Genomic DNA, 18,081 nt, shown 5'->3' with positions numbered 1-18,081 from the left:
GCATTGTCCTAATCAAATAAATAAATGCTGTTTTATTGTCTATAAAATACATTCAGTTTACAGTTACCTGTTTTAATAACAGTAGGCTGGTGGAAGTGGTGATATGCACAGTTCACAATCAGATGAAACATAGCGTTACATATGTCTAAAACAATGAGAAGCATGTACAAACACGTTGACCTCTGAGAGGAAACCCAACGTGACACTCTCTCTAATGGCGGCAGCATCACGTCACATCATCCAGTTTTAGAAAGCGCTGCTGTGGCAACAAAAACAAGCAACGAAGAGTTTCAGTCGGCCTGAGGCAGGACCAGAGGAGTTTTGATTTCACACATGTTCTCCCGGTCTCGTGAACCAGCATAACGTTAGGGTAAAGGCTTGTTTGCGCGCTCTTCAAATGTTATGCCCTTTCACAGACAATAGGAACAGTGTGAATTTCCCCATTGTGGGATTAATCTTTGAGAAGATATTCGGTAGAAATCAAAACAAGATCAAATCCACTCAGATAGGAAGTTTGACTCGTTATCAAGTTAATCTTAAAATATGAAAGTAATACAAATTCCCAATGATAGTACAGAGCATCGTTGTCATAACGGTATCTTTACACCTGCGCAGTGATACAATAAGAAAAGAAAATACCTAAAATACCCAAAGTAATGGTGATTTGTCAAACGCAGGTGTGCCTCTCATGCCATTATTAATTGCTGCTTTGCAATGCAATAACAGCTGGAGGAGAGCCATCAGTAATGTAAGCAGTTCCACCTGTGCTTTCCCTGCTTATAACAAGTGAAAAAGGGAGTGATCTAATGCTGGCAAAGTTATTAAGACTCAAGTTATTGAGAGACATGGGAACATGGAAGGAAAGACTTTTGACAGGGAAAAAATGGCCACAGGTCCCAGCTGGTGACTCTTGTGTGAGTTCATGTTCTTAAGAAAGTCATTTTAGTAAAATTCAGCTTAATACTTGCTTTAATTCAGCCAAAGACATATTAATCTTAACCAGGTTTGCGTAAACAAACAAGGAATTTGATTCCGGTTATTCTTTGCTCTCAAAGTACAACACTCACTTAAAGGTCCCATGGCATGAAAATTTCACTTTATGAGTTTTTTTAACATTAATATGCGTTCCCCCAGCCTCCCTATGGTCCCCCAGTGGCTTGAAATGGTGATAGGTGTAAACCGAGCCCTGGGTATCCTGCTCTGCCTTTGAGAAAATGAAAGCTCAGATGGACCGATCTGGAATCTTCTCCTTATGAGGTCATAAGGAGCAAGGTTATCTCCCCTTTCTCTGCTTTGCCCGCCCAGAGAATTTGGCCCACCCATGAGAGAGAGACATCATGGCTTTCAAACGAGCAAAGTGGTAGTTGGTCAAGGCCACACCCCCACCCTCCACCCTGTCTCCTCCTCAGACACAGAAATGGCACATCCTAAGGAAAGCTCATTGTGGGACTGGCTCTAGTGGCTGTAATTCTGCACCAAGGCTGAATTTCGGGAAAGAGACTTCAGATACAGTATTAGGGGACCACTAAGGTCTATATAAAAGAGACTTCAGATACAGTATTAGGGGACCACTAAGGGCTATATAAAAGAGACTTCAGATACAGTATTAGGGGACCACTAAGGGCTATATAAAAGAGACTTCAGATACAGTATTAGGGGACCACTAAGGCCTATATAAAAGAGACTTCAGATACAGTATTAGGGACCACTAAGGTCTATATAAAAGAGACTTCAGATACAGTATTAGGGACCACTAAGGTCTATATAAAAGAGACTTCAGATACAGTATTAGGGGACCACTAAGGCCTATATAAAAGAGACTTCAGATACAGTATTAAGGGACCACTAAGGTCTATATAAAAGAGACTTCAGATACAGTATTAGGGGACCACTAAGGCCTATATAAAAGAGACTTCAGATACAGTATTAGGGGACCACTAAGGCCTATATAAAAGAGACTTCAGATACAGTATTAGGGGACCACTGAGGCCTATATAAAAGAGACTTCAGATACAGTATTAGGGGACCACTGAGGCCTATATAAAAGAGACTTCAGATACAGTATTAAGGGACCACTAAGGCCTATATAAAAGAGACTTCAGATACAGTATTAGGGGACCACTAAGGTCTATATAAAAGAGACTTCAGATACAGTATTAGGGGACCACTAAGGTCTATATAAAAGAGACTTCAGATACAGTATTAGGGGACCACTAAGGTCTATATAAAAGAGACTTCAGATACAGTATTAGGGGACCACTAAGGTCTATATAAAAGAGACTTCAGATACAGTATTAGGGGACCACTAAGGTCTATATAAAAGAGACTTCAGATACAGTATTAGGGGACCACTAAGGTCTATATAAAAGAGACTTCAGATACAGTATTAGGGGACCACTAAGGTCTATATAAAAGCATCCAAAGAGCAGCATGTCATAGGACCTTTAACATATAAAGAATAGGGGCAGCCTCTAGCTCACCCAGTAAGAGCGTTCACCCCATGTTGGCTGAGTCCTTTGCAGCGGTGTGGGTTCGAATTCGACCTGCTGCATGTCATCACCCATCTCTCTCTCCCCCTTTCATGCCTATCCACTGTCTCTATTTACAATAACAATTACAGGGGGGGAAGGAATGGTGAAATATCAGTATAGTCTAAGATTTGAATATAAATATAGTGCAGGGCAGTTTAATATATTAATAACAATATTGTAATTGTAAGATTGAAATAGACATGAGGTAGATGAGCAGAGCAGTGTTTTGACTGAGTGATTGACTTTGTTCAGTGTAAGGGTGGGGGCTATTTCTGAGCATTCAGCAGAGTGACTGCTTGGGGAAAGAAGCTGTCTTTGTGTCGGCTGGTTTTGGCGAACAGTGCCCTGTATCGCCTACCGTCACTCACGCGGCGAATTACGAGACAAGGAAGATGGCTTGTGACACTCGTCGTCTGTCTCTCTGTGTGTCATTGCTGGACTTGCGTGTTCGTTGTCCATTTCGTGAAAAGAATTTGGTAAACTGAGTGTAGCGTGGGTGTGTTTTCAGAAGAGATTTGAAGAATTTCAAAAGGCGTCCTGCATCAACTTTTCAGCTTTAGGGCCAAATGATCTCTTTACCAATTGCTCTGGGACAACTTTGGGCCTCACTGTACAGATAGCTGAGTTTGGTCTGAACATTTCGATATGAAACACATTGGGATCAGTTATATGCAAATACCCTTAAACGGGAAATTCAGAAGATATGTAAAAATTGATAAGAAAATGCCCTTAGACCTCAGAGGGTTAACAGTTAACTTGAGCTCCTTTGTCATAAACAGAAGCAGGGATTACCCTTTACTTTACACAGTTTACTAATCACACAAATATCAGAACATTACACAGAATTTAATATCACTTCATTAATTAAGTTGTCGCCTCTCGGAAAAAAAATCTGAAACCTTAGTTGCTATGTGTCTGAATATGATCATGTTAATTAAAAAAAAAAAAAGGATATGTGCCTATGGTGTCTTGTAGTTTTAATGAAGTGGTACAAATATTGACTCAGTGCCTGGAAGACTTTTTTTCTCTCCAAATCATAGAGTAAAGAGTTGATCGCCTTCCACTTCCATCCTGGAATCGGCTGAACTTGGACCGTTCTTGTTTTGGAAATGGACAGCTGCCAGTTGCCTCGCTTAACGTTGGCAACAACTTGTCTATAAAGGTTTTGGGAGTATTGAGTTTCATTCCCCAAATATCCCCGGCCCTCATTGTGCAATTGCATAAGAGTCACGTCATACTCGGAGCATGGGGGGGGGGGGGGGGGGCTCAGCTTTAACATGGTGTTATTTTCAAACTAGCCTGGTCATGCCGATGCGTATTTATGGGCTGCTGCGTATTAAATTTAGAGCTGTCAGCGCCACGTCACCCCCCCCCCCCAACTCCCTCCAGAGAGTAAAATAAACAGGAGAAGAAGTCACATTTCAGGAGAGGTCCTGGAGTTCAACAGTGTTCGGCTGCTTCTGATCATAAACTCAACCTGAAAACATCAAACTCCATTTTTCTAAAACAACTGATCAGGGCTCAGAGGATCTGCCGCCACTGCTGCCACTGCTGCTGCTGCTGCTGCTGCCACTGCTGCTGCTGCTGCTGCTGCTGCTGCTTGGTGACTTTAAATGACTACACACAGAAAACCTAATCCACAAGGGAAATTCTGCAAATCTGACTGCAATTTAGTGGATAGGAATGGAAGGGAAATACGAGGAGATGCACAGTATTCATCTCGCAGCTTGGCAAAGGTCAAGATTTGCATATAAATGCGGCGGCAGCAGGCCTTGATTGGAGTACACGGGGCATTGAGCTCTGAACAAAAAAACTAATGAAAAGCATTTGATGCCAGAGCTTTAAGCCCCACAACAAGTATGTCCTACTTTGAGTTCATACCATACAATGTGTAGCTGCGCAGCGTTGCATCATCCCGTGGTCTCCGCTCAATCAGTACACTCATCCATGATAGAAATAGTCGCTCCAATAGAGGAAATATTGTTTATGTGACCTTTATTCAAGCAGAGAAGGTTGCTGCGTTCTCATTTTTTCAACGCCCACATGCCTCGCATACAGGTCCATGCAGTCATACTGGTATTCAACCAGTACTTTCGCTTTCCTCTGCCTTTCGTTGTGCACTGATTTTTCTTTTTTTTTTAGATTGAACCCGTCAACCTTTCGTGCAAAAGGCAGCTCATTTCACCCTCCAGTCAGCCTGATGTTTGGTAGGCTCCAAACGCTGACAGCTCTCGCATGCCTCGGTGTATAAACAGTAGCTGTTGCAGATCCTGCTGGGGGGGATTAGGAGGACAGTGATACCTGCCTCCGTGACACAAGCGCCAACTGTCGCCAAAGATTGACGATGTAACTGTAGACGTAGCGTGTTCTCTCCTTCTTCGGCTCCTGAAAACTTCAGGGGCCGATTGTAGGATCAGACTTTTAGGGGCGGCTCAGCCCCTAATTAGAACGTGACGCGGATACAGTGCCTTGCAAAAGTGTCAACCCTACCCCTGATAAATCAGTAATTTCATTAGCCGATAATCTCTGAACAACAACGTCAGCTAACGTTTTTTGACACTATTAACACGATGAAGGAATGAAACCTGACACTTTATAAGTCACGGTGATAACGACCAGTTTGAATTTAAATTTTGAGTTTGAATGTTCTAACATTCAGCAATTGTAGTTGCTTACATTTCAATTTGGGTTCTAATCTGCGCCATGACCCCTCAAAGGCTCCGTCTCGACCCCTCAAAGTCCTTGACCCCTTCTCTGGGGACTACCAACATTAAACTTCCCAACCGTCTCCTGCTCTCCCTCAGACAGATTAGATAGAGACTCAGCCAAAGGGCGGGAGTCTGACACAACCTCCTCTGATTGGCCAACACTGTTTCTGTTGACCTTTTCCTTGACGGGGTTACAGGTGCATAGCATCGGCGACAGACACACACCTGTAACTGTTTGTCCTCTCTCACTAACAGACACACAAGTTTAGACCCTCTAAAAAGGGTCTAAAATCGCCAATACTTGAAACTTTCTTCTGGGCTTCACATGTGCTGCTCTGGAGATACGTGTTTTTTTTTGTTTTTACATGTAGCAGCTAACTCGCTACTGCATCCTCCTCCTGTAGTTTTGCTGTATGAGTTCGTGCGAGGACAAGGAAGGCAGCTGGGTGCCAGATGAGAACGGTAATTAGGCCGGTACCCACCGGGCTTTGGTTACAGGTGCAGATCTGCCTGCGGGGATGAACAAAGCTGTCAATGGAAAAGATCATTCATGCCGAAACAACAGAAAGGAGGGAGGTGGGGGGGGGGAGGTTGGTTGGCTCCTGCTACACAGAGGGCCAGAGCCAAGACAAGATAAATCGCTCTGAGTGGCATCGCGACAAGCCAAAAGCAGGCGTATAAATCATTTTCCTGGGCGCTTTAAGAGCAAAAAAAGAGAGGCTTTGATTTAAGCTGGAGCGCCTCTGTATAGACCAGCGGGGGAATGTAACTAAGTACATTTACTCCAGTACTGTACAACTGTTTGGATCCTCTCCAGTTTCTAAAATGGGAGGATTTTTCAGTAACACTTTACTTGAAGGTATCTACATAAGAGTGACATGACACTGTCACGAACACATGGCACTGTCATGACACAGTCATGACACATGAACCCTAACCGTAACTCTAACCATAACCATAACCATAACTTGTCATGAGAAAAACCGAATGACACTTACTAAAAGAAGCGTTATGTCATAAACGTTATGACGTGTTTATAATGTTTATGACACATTCATGACAGTGTCATTTCACTCTTATGTAGATACCTTCAAGTAAAGTGTAACCGTTTTTTCAGTGTGGTATTAGTACTTTTACTGAAGTAAAGGATCTGAATACTTCTTCCAGCGCTGGTATAGACAGACACCAGCCCCGCCACCTGCTGATGCTGTTGTTGTTTTAATCCCGAGTGTTAAATTTGGCTTCCCGTGCTCACTGTGAGTGGAGCACAGCGCAGAGAGATGCTGGAGAATCTCATATAAAAGGCTTTAAACCGTTTTTGGCCCACAAGGAGGCTGCTGGTTCGATGTTGGACCGCTGCCTGGTGGAATGCACACTGTAGGAAATGTTACTTCACTGTCTCTTTAATGTGACTTTGATTCTATTTTTGCTCATGTACTCGGCTGCATATTTTCTCAGCGGTTTTCATGCTGGCGGAACAACTTGTTCATCTCAGTGGTCAATGTCCATTTAGTATCGTAACAAAAACTGCAGGAACATCCACTAATGGGATTTGAAGTTTAGAGCCACGTTTCAGGTTAATTATACTCTTATAAGATATCAGGGGGGTGAATCTTCACTGGTCTCACACTTTGATATTACGATTATCCTGTCAACGACTAGAATCCATTCCATATCACGATGCATCACGCTGCGTCACCTGGTTTTCATCCACAAATTCAAGCTGTCAGATATATATGTACTCACTCTTTTCATTGTATCTGCTCTTAAAAAGACACTTCCTGAATGTAGGAACAGACAGAGCAGACAAAAGGCAGAAACAAAAAAAAAGCAGCTACTGGAAAATCAACATCAGTAGGCAGTAGGCTGCATCCGTGCAGAATCGTCCAGGTCCGCATCACGCTGAATCGATGCTATAATTAATTTCAACACCCCTAGAGTATATTTATATATATATATACTCTGTATGGCCAAAAGTATGTGCATTGAGATTGTGGAGTTGAGACTTGGTGACTTGGACTCGAGTCGACTGGAGTCATCGTTTTTATGAAAAATAAAAGACTTGAGACTCGACTTTTATTTTGTAGTGGACATATCACCTTAAAGCTTTAGTGTGTACATTTTTGATATTAATGAATGCTAATTAAAGGTGCTGTAGTTAGGATTGTGAAGATCCAGGACTTAGCCAAAACATTTAACATCGACAACTTCCCAGTCCCTCCCCCCTTTCCGCTAAAGCCCAAAATGGTCTCCTAAGCCCCTCCCCCCACAAGGGAGAATGAATGCGTGGGCATGAGCAGTGATTGACACGCAATTAGACACCCCCCCCTCCGTGTCCTCCTTGACTACTAGCAACTGCGCGGGAGGGGTTGCGTGATCACGGAAGGCTTGTACCATGTGGACGCGCCGACAGTGTTGTTGACATTGCTCAGTATTCCTTACGGGGGGCGACAGGAACTACGCCCTATAACTTTAAGAAAACAACCTTTTTGAACGCTGCAGTACCCGAGGACGCCATGATTTAAAGGCTTGTATGGGAAACTCCATCCTAACATTCATCATTCGTCATTCATGCGTGCATGGTGAAGTGTCCACTTGTCCTTGGTGTTGTCCTCTGCAGCTCCCTTTGTCACATGCACACGCCCCCCCCGTTAAACACCCACACCGCCTCCACCCTTAACTCCAAACATTTCCATGCGTGTGCTTGCAGTTTTAGACGTATTTACATCCTCTGTTGCTCTGCAATACACTCTGCGAGCAACCTGCTTTTTGTTAAAAGCACTTTGTCGATAAATTTGACTTCCCTCGACACTCAATACTGAGTCCATTAAGCTGCAGAGCCACGGGGCTCTACTCTGTGCACGATGGCCACTGGTTCCAGTAAGGTATATCTGCTGAGCTCTCATTAGCAAGCATCATCATACGTAATTCTGGCACGTGTAATGCCATTAGAGGGGATTTGGCATCTGATAGTTGAGTAATGGGATTAGCTGGGCGGTAAATCTCCAGGGCCAACAACTGTGGGTCTTCCCCCACTCAAAGGAAGACAGATCAATGCACAACCCCAAACAGCACCACCCTTTTCCACATGAGCGTAATGCAAGTCATCCCTTTGCAGGGTTCAACGTTACGGGTTTTTTTTCCAGTCGGGCAAGTGAAAAAGAAAATTCTACTTGCCCGAAGTCAGTTTTTACTGGCCCCCAGACAAATTTTTTCGGAACAAAAAAAAAAAGGTCCAAAAATTATTAAAAAACATTATTAAAAAAAACGTCAAAAGTGCCAAAAAGAACACACACAAAATCGCAGAGAAAAACATTTAAAAAAATGTCGGGAAATTTTTTTTTTTTGCGCCCTGGGACATGTAGATCACCCGGTAGATTGTGCGCCCCATGTACCAAGGCTCAGTCCTTGCAGCAGCGGCCTGGGTTCAATTCCAACCCGAGGCCCTTTGCTGCATGTCACCCCCCACTCTCTATCACCCCTTTTCTGTCTACAGCTGTCCAATCAATTAAAGACGTTGAAGCCCAGAAAATAATCTTCAAAACAAAAAAATGTGCCGAAAGGACACTGAAAAAAATGCTGAAAAATACATTAAAAAAGTGGCAAATGTCGAAAACAAACCGTAGAAGCATCAAAAACATAAAATGAGCATATATAAATATTTTTATATATATATATATATATATATTTATATATGCTCATTTTACGTTTACGTTTTATTTACGATATATATATAAAAAATGTATAATTAAGAAAACATTCCCCGACGGGGGCAAGAGAATGATAACGTCATTTATGATACAATGATGCCCTAAACGGGAAACTGGGTAGTTATATTTACTTGCCCGACGGGGCGTTTTAGTTTGGGGACATATCCCCTGCATCCCCCCCCCCCCAAAATCTACACCTATGCTCTGCACTCACAAAGAAGTGTCGACTAAGAAAACACTTCAACTCACAGTTCAGGAAACTCTCCTTCTTAAAGGCAATAATATAATAATATTTGCCTGCAGCTCTGCAGCTGGTTGGTTACAGTGACCTCGGATAACAACTTACTGTACAAAAAGGCTAACGGAGCTGAGTGACGACAAGTGAACGCATCACGGAGGCTCAGCAAGGCCAGAGGAAGAGAGCACAGTGTGTGCTTAGCTGACAGCGTGTCGTGCCATAAGATGGTCCTGGAATTAAGCTGGTGTTTTAGGTCGGACCGTGACATCATCGTCATACTGACTATAGCCGACAGAAGAATCAGAAAAGGTTTTAATGCCACAATAGGTTACACTTATGTGGAATTTAACCTTAGTGAAAGATGCATCCATAAACAAACATACTAAACATTAATATGAAGAAAAATAAATAAATACAGAAAAACAATTATATACATACGAAGTACCTGTTGCATAAGAAAAGAGGCTGAATGGGTTAAATATATGATGCAAACCAGATTCCATAGGGAAGAAGTTATAATTATTAATAATATATTTATTAATTATAATATATATATATATATACAAACACACTACTGGTTAAAAGTTTGGGGTCATTCAGAAATTTCATTCCACTCCATTATAGACAGAATACCAGCTGAGATCAGTTGCATTGTTTTTTTAACCAGGGCAGCAGTTTTCAGATTACATTATATGCTTACATAATTGCAAAAGGGTTCCCCAATGTTTTCTCAGTTAGCCTTTTAAAATGATATCAGATTAGTAAACAGAATGTGCCTTTGGAACATAGGATGAATGGTTGCTGATAATGGGCAATGTAGATATTGCATTAAAGATCAGACACTTCTTTCTGCAACAGTTGAGAACCCTTTTGCAATTATGTAAGCACATGATGTAATCTGAAAACTGCTGCCCTGGTTAAAAAAACAATGCAACTGATTTCAGCTGGTATTCTGTCTGTAGTGGATTGGAATGGAAATTTTCTAAGTGACCCCAAACTTTTGACTGGTAGTGTACATATATATATATATATATATATATACATAGTGTATGGTCCACTTTAAATTGAACCACATGACTAGGAATACTTTGTCTCCTGAGGAATTAATTCAATATAATTGTTTGCTGACTTGCTCCCTGCAATAGCCTTGTATGCATCGGTGTTATAATTTTAAATGATGCTGATGCAGCAAAATATGAGACACACAGCACACATACCGTACAGAATATACAAGAAATAATAAATAGGATAGAATACAAGATTCAAAAATAAAGATAAAAAAAAAAATACAGAGGAAACAGTGTACAAACGTATACGTACAAGTGGCAAATAAAAAATGTACAACCTACTTAAATAGTATTTATAAAGATGTAAGTAAAGGGTGTTACTTTGAGTTCAATGTTGGGGGGTGGGCGGGGGCTGAGATCTCCACTTTCGAGCAGAATTGAAATGTTGAGCATATCAAGCCCTTGCCTGCATTTTTTATTATACAGTATTATCTTTATTTATGTAAAGGAAATTATTAATTATTATAAGTTATTGGGGGGGGTTGCACTGGCCAGTTTTGATTATTGGGGGGGTTGCAAATTACACCCATGAAGTGAGTACAATGCCTTGATATCAGATGTTTTTGGATGCTTTTGTTTCTTGTGTTTTTTCAGTGAGTAGCCTAATCTGAGAAATGATAAGCATCCCCCACACATTTTCCTGGACAGAGCTGAGAGAGAGAGAGAGAGAGAGAGAGAGAGAGAGAGAGAGAGAGAGAGAGAGTTCATTTGTGATGAGAGTTCAAAAATCACTGCCAGGGGAATAACATCTAGAGGATCAGAGCTCCTGACCGGGCCAGTGTTAGTGCCTACAGCCCTCACCATTAAGCCGTGTACAGGTCCGTGTGTTTTTACTGAAGATGAAAGCCAAACCTTCCAATATAGAAACAGGTGACTCAGCTTCCAGCTTGGCAGAGAAATCCCCTGGAGACCTTTGACCTCCTAATCGTTTAGCAGCGCTTATGGTTGGAGATCTGCTCCAGGCTATTAGAGAGATTACTGTCACTCCGATTTGGGAAGGGGCCAACGCCTATATCGGTACTTCATGGTATTCTCAGCATTTATTAGGCTACTGAACACCCAACCCATGTTGAAATCTGATATGTGACCGTAGGCTATAGTAGCACAAACTGCAGCATGAGGCTAATATGTGGGTGCAATATGTGTTGACCTACATAGAGTGGCAGGCTACATAATAATGAGCATGCTGTTGATCAAAGGTAGAATCTATTTTATTGTAAAAACCCTCAATGGAACATCACTATAATAGGCTACGGATGCTGTTAAGGATCTCCTGTATAGCTTTTCTTTATGTTTGCTGTATATTTTTGAAGGGGAAAAAGCATATATATGCTTATGGTATACTGTACTGTGCACATACACACACGATTGTGTGATTGTAGCCTGAATGGCCCTTAATATGTGATGGCAGTACATGGTACACATTGTTTTTGTTTATTTCTTATTTTGAAAAGATGACTCCGACCGCCCCTCTTTCTTTTTTTCTTTTTTTGCAACAGCACACGCCAGAGTCCAGAACGAGCAGCCTTCACGGATAAAAACAATCCCTAGCTCGTAAAGCACTTTCATCAAGTTGTCAAAAGTGAGTCAAGCTTTTACCGGAAATGAACTGACTTTGGTTTCAAAACAATAGTAAACATGTTCAAATGATTGGAAGCATTTTGTGCACAAGCCTTGACATTTCTATGCGATATGGAACTGCTTCAATTTCTACAAATATTTTACAAGCAAAGTACAGAATAAAGAAGAATATATATATATATATATAAAAAAATCCTGTCTAACTACACACACACACACACACACACACACACACACACACACACACACACACCTGTTCTGATTTGTGTGTTTGTGTTCAGTTTGCAGTATGTTACTGTAATCGAGGTACAAAACAACTTCAGCTTTTTTTCCCCAGAATATAAGTATGAGTTTTTGTTGCCACTGTTAGTCCATAAGAGACAAAGCCTTGTTGAGAAGCAGTCAGTTTATTTATTTATATATTTTTTCATAGTTTATGTTCTGATGCCTCACAACATCCAAAAATAATCATTCTAAGGTCTGGCTCCAGTAAAATACTGTGGAAATACTGAAGACAAACTGCAACATGGTTGAAAATTAAAAAATAAAATGAAATTCCTAGCACCTGTTAGTGCCAATGTCATCATGTCAGGAGCCCCAATAGTTGCTGTCATACTGTTTAATATGTTTGTTTGTTTATGTATTCACAAACCACCAAGGCAAATTCCTCATAACTGTAACTTTGGCAAAAGACCCTGATTCTGATTCTGATGAGTGGTCCCCGGTATATTCTTATATATATATATATATATATATATATATATAGTATCTTATAAGGGGTCCTTGGCTGAAAAAGATTGAGAACATCTGCCCTACATCACTTTAATAATGTGTCTAATATACAGTCAAAATAGATGCATAACATGGCAAAAACAATGGCATAGTTTTGCATTGTATTCTTTTAAAACGCATTAAACGCCCCATACAGAATAGCCCATCACACATTCCGTTGTAACATTTTATTTTTAAATGCTTCACCGGAAGCTTCATATATGAATTTGGTTGACTTGACGCGGTCAATGACGCCATCTTGAAATTGTCCCGACCAGAGGAGGCGAGGACTTGGGAAAAGCAGCTCGTCCTAAACTCGATAGCTGCTTTAGCTAACGGATTAACGGCAGCTTTATGGGTTATTGCTAACGTATGATAGTGTTTCCAATCGTTGGTTCAATTCATTTCGACGGGGGAAGGTTGTTCATCCGACTTTGGAGAGGGCTAACACATCGTAGGGATCCTCGTTATCGGTTGTTTCCCTGTTGGAGCGGACGGAGCTCTGGTTGTGGCCGGGCAGCCCCGCCGGACTCTCGGGCGAAACTGAGGCTTTCTACACGGAATATAACAACAACAATACTTGTTTTTGAACCTCCTGTTTTCGCGGAAGAAGATTTGAAACGCTATTTTTCAACGACGTTTTTGAAAGCTATGCGACTGAGCTTATCGAGGAGAAGTTTGATTGGAGAGCGGAGTGCGCTTGATTTGCAGTCCGATGGATGTTAGCCCTGCCCGGCTGTGGCTCGGCTCTATGCTCCGCTGGGTCTGAAAATAACAGGTCAAACACCAACAAGCACAGGTGAACACGTCTGTTCATAACAATGCTGCAGACCTGGCAAGTACATGACAGCCCTGGCTTGAATGCCAACAAGTCGCCCTCCATTGCTTGTCTGTAAACCTGGAAATACCTCCGATCATCCCCTCCTCTTCTACTTCTTCTTCATTCCCCTCCTCTTCCTCCCCTTCTTTATTATTATTATTATTATTATTATTTTTTGGAGGCTTGCATTACCTGGGATACTGTGGATTTCGACTCGATATTGACATTTTTTTATGATGCCCTTTTTGCAGAGACAGTGCTCTGTGCAGCAGCAAGACATTTAATTTGACTCTTGAATTTGAGATTTTTGTTTTGTTAGTTTTAGTTTTTATTTTTTATTCTCTTTCTAGTCAGAGGATCAGATTCGGATGGAAAATGGGAGACGCCACCAAACTGGCCTTCGCCGTGTTCCTCATCTCCTGCTCTTCAGGTGGGTGTGGAGGGGGGTGGGGGGGTTATGCATGGTTTATTGTCGGCTGTGGGGAATTCACTGTAATGCTTCTTGTTACCTCTGCAGAGTGCAATGCACAGCTTGTTGTTCTCTGTGGAGAATGCAGTGCAATGCAACCCTGTGGGGAAAATGGGGGAATCCCACACTGCCATCATTGCTGCCCTTTTTGCCTTTGCATCCTCCATCCTCCATATGTGGTTATGCATTGTACATGTTGCAGATGTCAATAGTGAGCCTAAGATGGGGCATGGGGGCCCTTGAGGGGGTCCCATGTGACATACCGGTACAAATTGGGGTTTTAAGCTTGATTTCATTAAGAGATTAGAAGGACCAATACAATAGTATGTTTGTCCTTACTGAAGCACCACAACAGAGATGATGATGATGATGATGATGATGATAATAATAATAATAATAATAATAATAATAATAATAATAATAATAGAAAATAGGGATCGACCGATACGGTTTTTCTAAGGTCAATACTGATACCTATTATTAGTAGTTAATGAAACCGATATTTTGGAACCGATAATGCATTTACTGTACAGTAAAGAAGAAAATATTTTAGTGGAAATGAACAATTTGGAATGTTACAAACTCCAACACCAAAGTTTGTTTAAATGCTTTAAGCAATTATTTATTGTAACTGAAACGTTAAACTTAGTACACTAAGAAGAAGAAGAATAGAATAAATAAAAAAACAGATTATTTGCAGGTGTTGTAGACGGCGTACAGAGCCGTAGCGGAGCCAAACTAGCGCACTTTGTAATTATTATCAGTTATCGGTCAAATAAAACACGGATACGGATAATCTGCAAATTGCCAAATATCGCCCGATAATCGTCCAGGCCGATGATGGGTCGATCCCTAATGGACAATGTAAAAAATCTGCCTTCAAAGGGTTCAAAAAGCTTTTTATCTCCAATCCTGTCATAACTACTTAAAATGAGTACAAGTAAAGTGTATTTGCTCTCTAGGTCATGGAAAGTTTACTTCAGATCTACCCTTTTTTTTTTTTTTCACAGCACATTCATCAGTTTTTACAATGTTTATTATTATAACAATAAACTTGTTAAACCTCGTTGCAGCAGAGCAGTTTTCAGCCTTCGTGCCGGTGAACATTCTTCATGCGTGCTCATTTCCCAGGGGTGGATGCATAATGGATGTCAGCAGGGTCAGTGAGGTGATAATAAACCAAAACAGGGTCAACCCAGGAGTGCTATTTTTCTTGCAGAGCATGGAAGACACGGGCATTTCCTCAGATGTGATTGGGAGATCTTCTTGTAGATAGCTTCAAACATCAAAAGGCATCTTTGCACCAGTAGATATTTCAAGTTTTTCCTAGACTAAACTAGAGATGGTCCCATACCCTTTTTTTGCTTCCCAATTCCGATAACAATTACCGATCCGATACCAGTGCGTCATATATTTTTATTATGTTTTAACAGCTGTATACTTCTATCCCTGTATGGATGTGATATGATTTTTTTATCTTTGTTGTCGGCCTGGCTCAGTTTAAACTCTTGGCCATTAAATGGTACCTGCTCGACTCGACTCTACCCGCCATTTTTGGTTTCCCATTAGGGCTGCACAATATATCGTTTTTTTTATCGTCATCGCGATATCAACTGCCGCAATATACATATCGCAAAAGTTTGCGACCTATCGCAATAGACACTACGAGATTTTTTTGTTAGTTGAAAGAAAATATCAGTAGACAACTGCACTTTAAATTCTTTTGTAGTGGTGCCTGTTATTGTCAATTCAGTGTTCAATTTGTTTAATAAAAGAATGTTAGAAATGATTTCCTTTTATATTAGTTTTAAATTCAACAAGCAATGTGTTGTATTTTAGAAGAATACTGAAAGCAGCAGAACTGAGTACATTTTAATATCTGTTAATTTATCGCAAGTAATATAGTTATCGCGATATTCAACAGCGTTATCACATATTTTCCTCATATTGTGCAGCCCTATTTTCCATCATGATAAAAAGTCCCTGGTACCTGCCAACAGGTACTTTTTTTAGTCTCACCTCCGTGGAGGTTCCAAGCGAGCTGAGGTGATACCAAAAGGAGACGTGAAAACCTGCAGACTCCTGATTGGCCGGAGAGAATCGTCACTAATCACTGCATCATCATTGCTAGCGACAGGCGGGGGTGTTACTGAACAAACCGCCATTTTTAAATAGTTTAGCCATCAGCATTTTTTTTTTTTGCTGCTCTAGCTTCTTTTGAAACTAAATGTGTCTTCTGGCAAACAGCCACATGCCGAGAATGAAAAACAACACACCTTCCACGTTCTGTGTGTGTCGCGTTAAGGTCACGGTAGTTTCCTGCGGCGTCGCTATGACAACCAGCCACGAACGCCTCACGCATGAGGCAGTGTTAAATCTGCAATGGCAAAAAGAGGACGGGGCACCGCGGCCGAGTAGAGCTGCTACTAGCAGTGGGTAAGCGCCATTTGAGAAACCTCAACAAACGCAAAGATCTTCTTGTAGAGGGTTTAAAGCACGTGTGTCAAACTCAAGGCCCGCGGGCCAATTCAAGCCCCCTCGCAGATTTGATCCGGCCCGCAAATCAATGTAGGTTCACAATAAACTTCATTAAATGACATGCAATAATCCAATCAAATGCCAGAGCAGGGGGAATGAGAGGAGGAAACGCCAGAGCAGGGGGAATGAGAGGGGGAAACGCCAGAGCAGGGGGAATGAGAGGAGGAAACGCCAGAGCAGGGGGAATGAGAGGGGAAACGCCAGAGCAGGGGGAATGAGAGGGGAAACGCCAGAGCAGGGGGAATGAGAGGAGGAAACGCCAGAGCAGGGGGAATGAGAGGAGGAAACGCCAGAGCAGGGGGAATGAGAGGAGGAAACGCCAGAGCAGGGGGAATGAGAGGGGAAACGCCAGAGCAGGGGGAATGAGAGGAGGGAACGCCAGAGCAGGGGGAATGAGAGGGGGGAACGTAGCAGAAGGTATTCCTTTTTAAACCCAAACGTATTACTGTGTAAATGTATCTTAAATGAAAGTGGAAGATGCAGTAGTTTCACTTTGCATTATCTGTTGGTTAGACTTGTTTGTGATTGACAGCAGGCAGAGCCGAGTGTAACCACAAAGATTGTACGGGTTGAAAGATTAATTTGTGAAAGAAAACAAGAAAAATCAACCTGGAGGCAGGATATTTCCCTATTGTTGTTTATAAGCAGATATTGGATTACTGCATTCACATTTAGCGGAGAAGAAAGTTTTCTTCTGAAATTCCAAATGTTACTGCCTATTGTTTGCGTGCTTGTGCAACTCAACGAAACCGGTTTCCCGTGCTGTTTGGAAGTTGGAATGACCTTGCCTATGAAATATCCAGTGCACCTGAATAAAAGCAGTTCCAATTAAGACTAAAGAAATGAAAAGGGTAAAATAAAATCTCCAGCCAGCGAGCCCTGGGGTGTCTTTGAGCGTTTAAGTAGAAATTAAAAGGCTTCTTAAATAGGGTAATAGTTGGGGTTGGTTGGAGTGTAAGCCAGGTGCTGTCTTTATTGCACAGTGCAGCAGATGATTATTCCACTCGCTCATTACTGTCTGAAGTGGGGGAAATGAATGGTTCCTACTTGAGGTGGAATAATAATCCTCCATGAAATCCAAGTTGAATTGGCACAGCTCAAGACGACACAGAGAAACCGTCTGATATGGGCAGGGCATTTAGCCCAGAGTGCTTTCATTTGATAAGGCCTATTGCGACATGCCAACATATTCAAGATAACCATGAGATTTCTATTTGAAAGACTTGAAAATGCAGAGGATTCTGTTGGCCAAAAACTGCAGTTGTTTCGCGGCTAACTCGAGCAACACTGTCTTTTTATTTAGTTCAAAATAATTATTTCTGGTGTTGGTCACACACAGTAAATCTCTCTCCAGACAGCAGTCAGTAATGAGTTTGTAATACGTACAATATGTACGGAAGTTAGCCCTGACGAAAATCTACTTTAAAGTAGTTTATTGATGTTCTTTTTTCCGATATGACTCACTGTCAGAACTAGCCTGACAAGCCAGACCCACATTATTTCTCAAAAATCTCATCGTGTAAATAATATTTTGTTAAAGCACCAATTGTCAATCCTACAATATCGTCGCAATATCGACATTGAGGTATTTGGTCAAGAATATCGTGACATTGGATCGCCCAGCCCTATATAATGGTGAAGTAAATAT

General features: G+C 41.5%; 1 protein-coding gene across 2 annotated transcripts in view; it reads left to right on the top strand.

Annotated features, from left to right (window-relative positions):
* The first annotated feature begins 12,872 nt into the window (after nucleotides 1-12,872).
* Nucleotides 12,873-18,081, top strand: part of acvr2ab (activin A receptor type 2Ab) — a 57,069-nt gene continuing 51,860 nt past the window's right edge. For both annotated transcript variants that reach the window (XM_039793146.1, XM_039793145.1), the window contains exon 1: nucleotides 12,873-13,856. In XM_039793146.1, coding sequence (XP_039649080.1) covers nucleotides 13,802-13,856 — 55 coding nt within the window. In that variant the 5' untranslated portion in view covers nucleotides 12,873-13,801. The remainder of the gene's footprint in view (nucleotides 13,857-18,081) is intronic.

The sequence above is a fragment of the Perca fluviatilis genome, chromosome 24, assembly GCF_010015445.1.
Source record: "Perca fluviatilis chromosome 24, GENO_Pfluv_1.0, whole genome shotgun sequence".
NCBI lineage: Eukaryota > Metazoa > Chordata > Actinopteri > Perciformes > Percidae > Perca > Perca fluviatilis.
The sequence above is the reverse complement of the archived record's forward strand: the minus strand, read 5'-3'. Positions and strand labels throughout refer to the sequence as shown.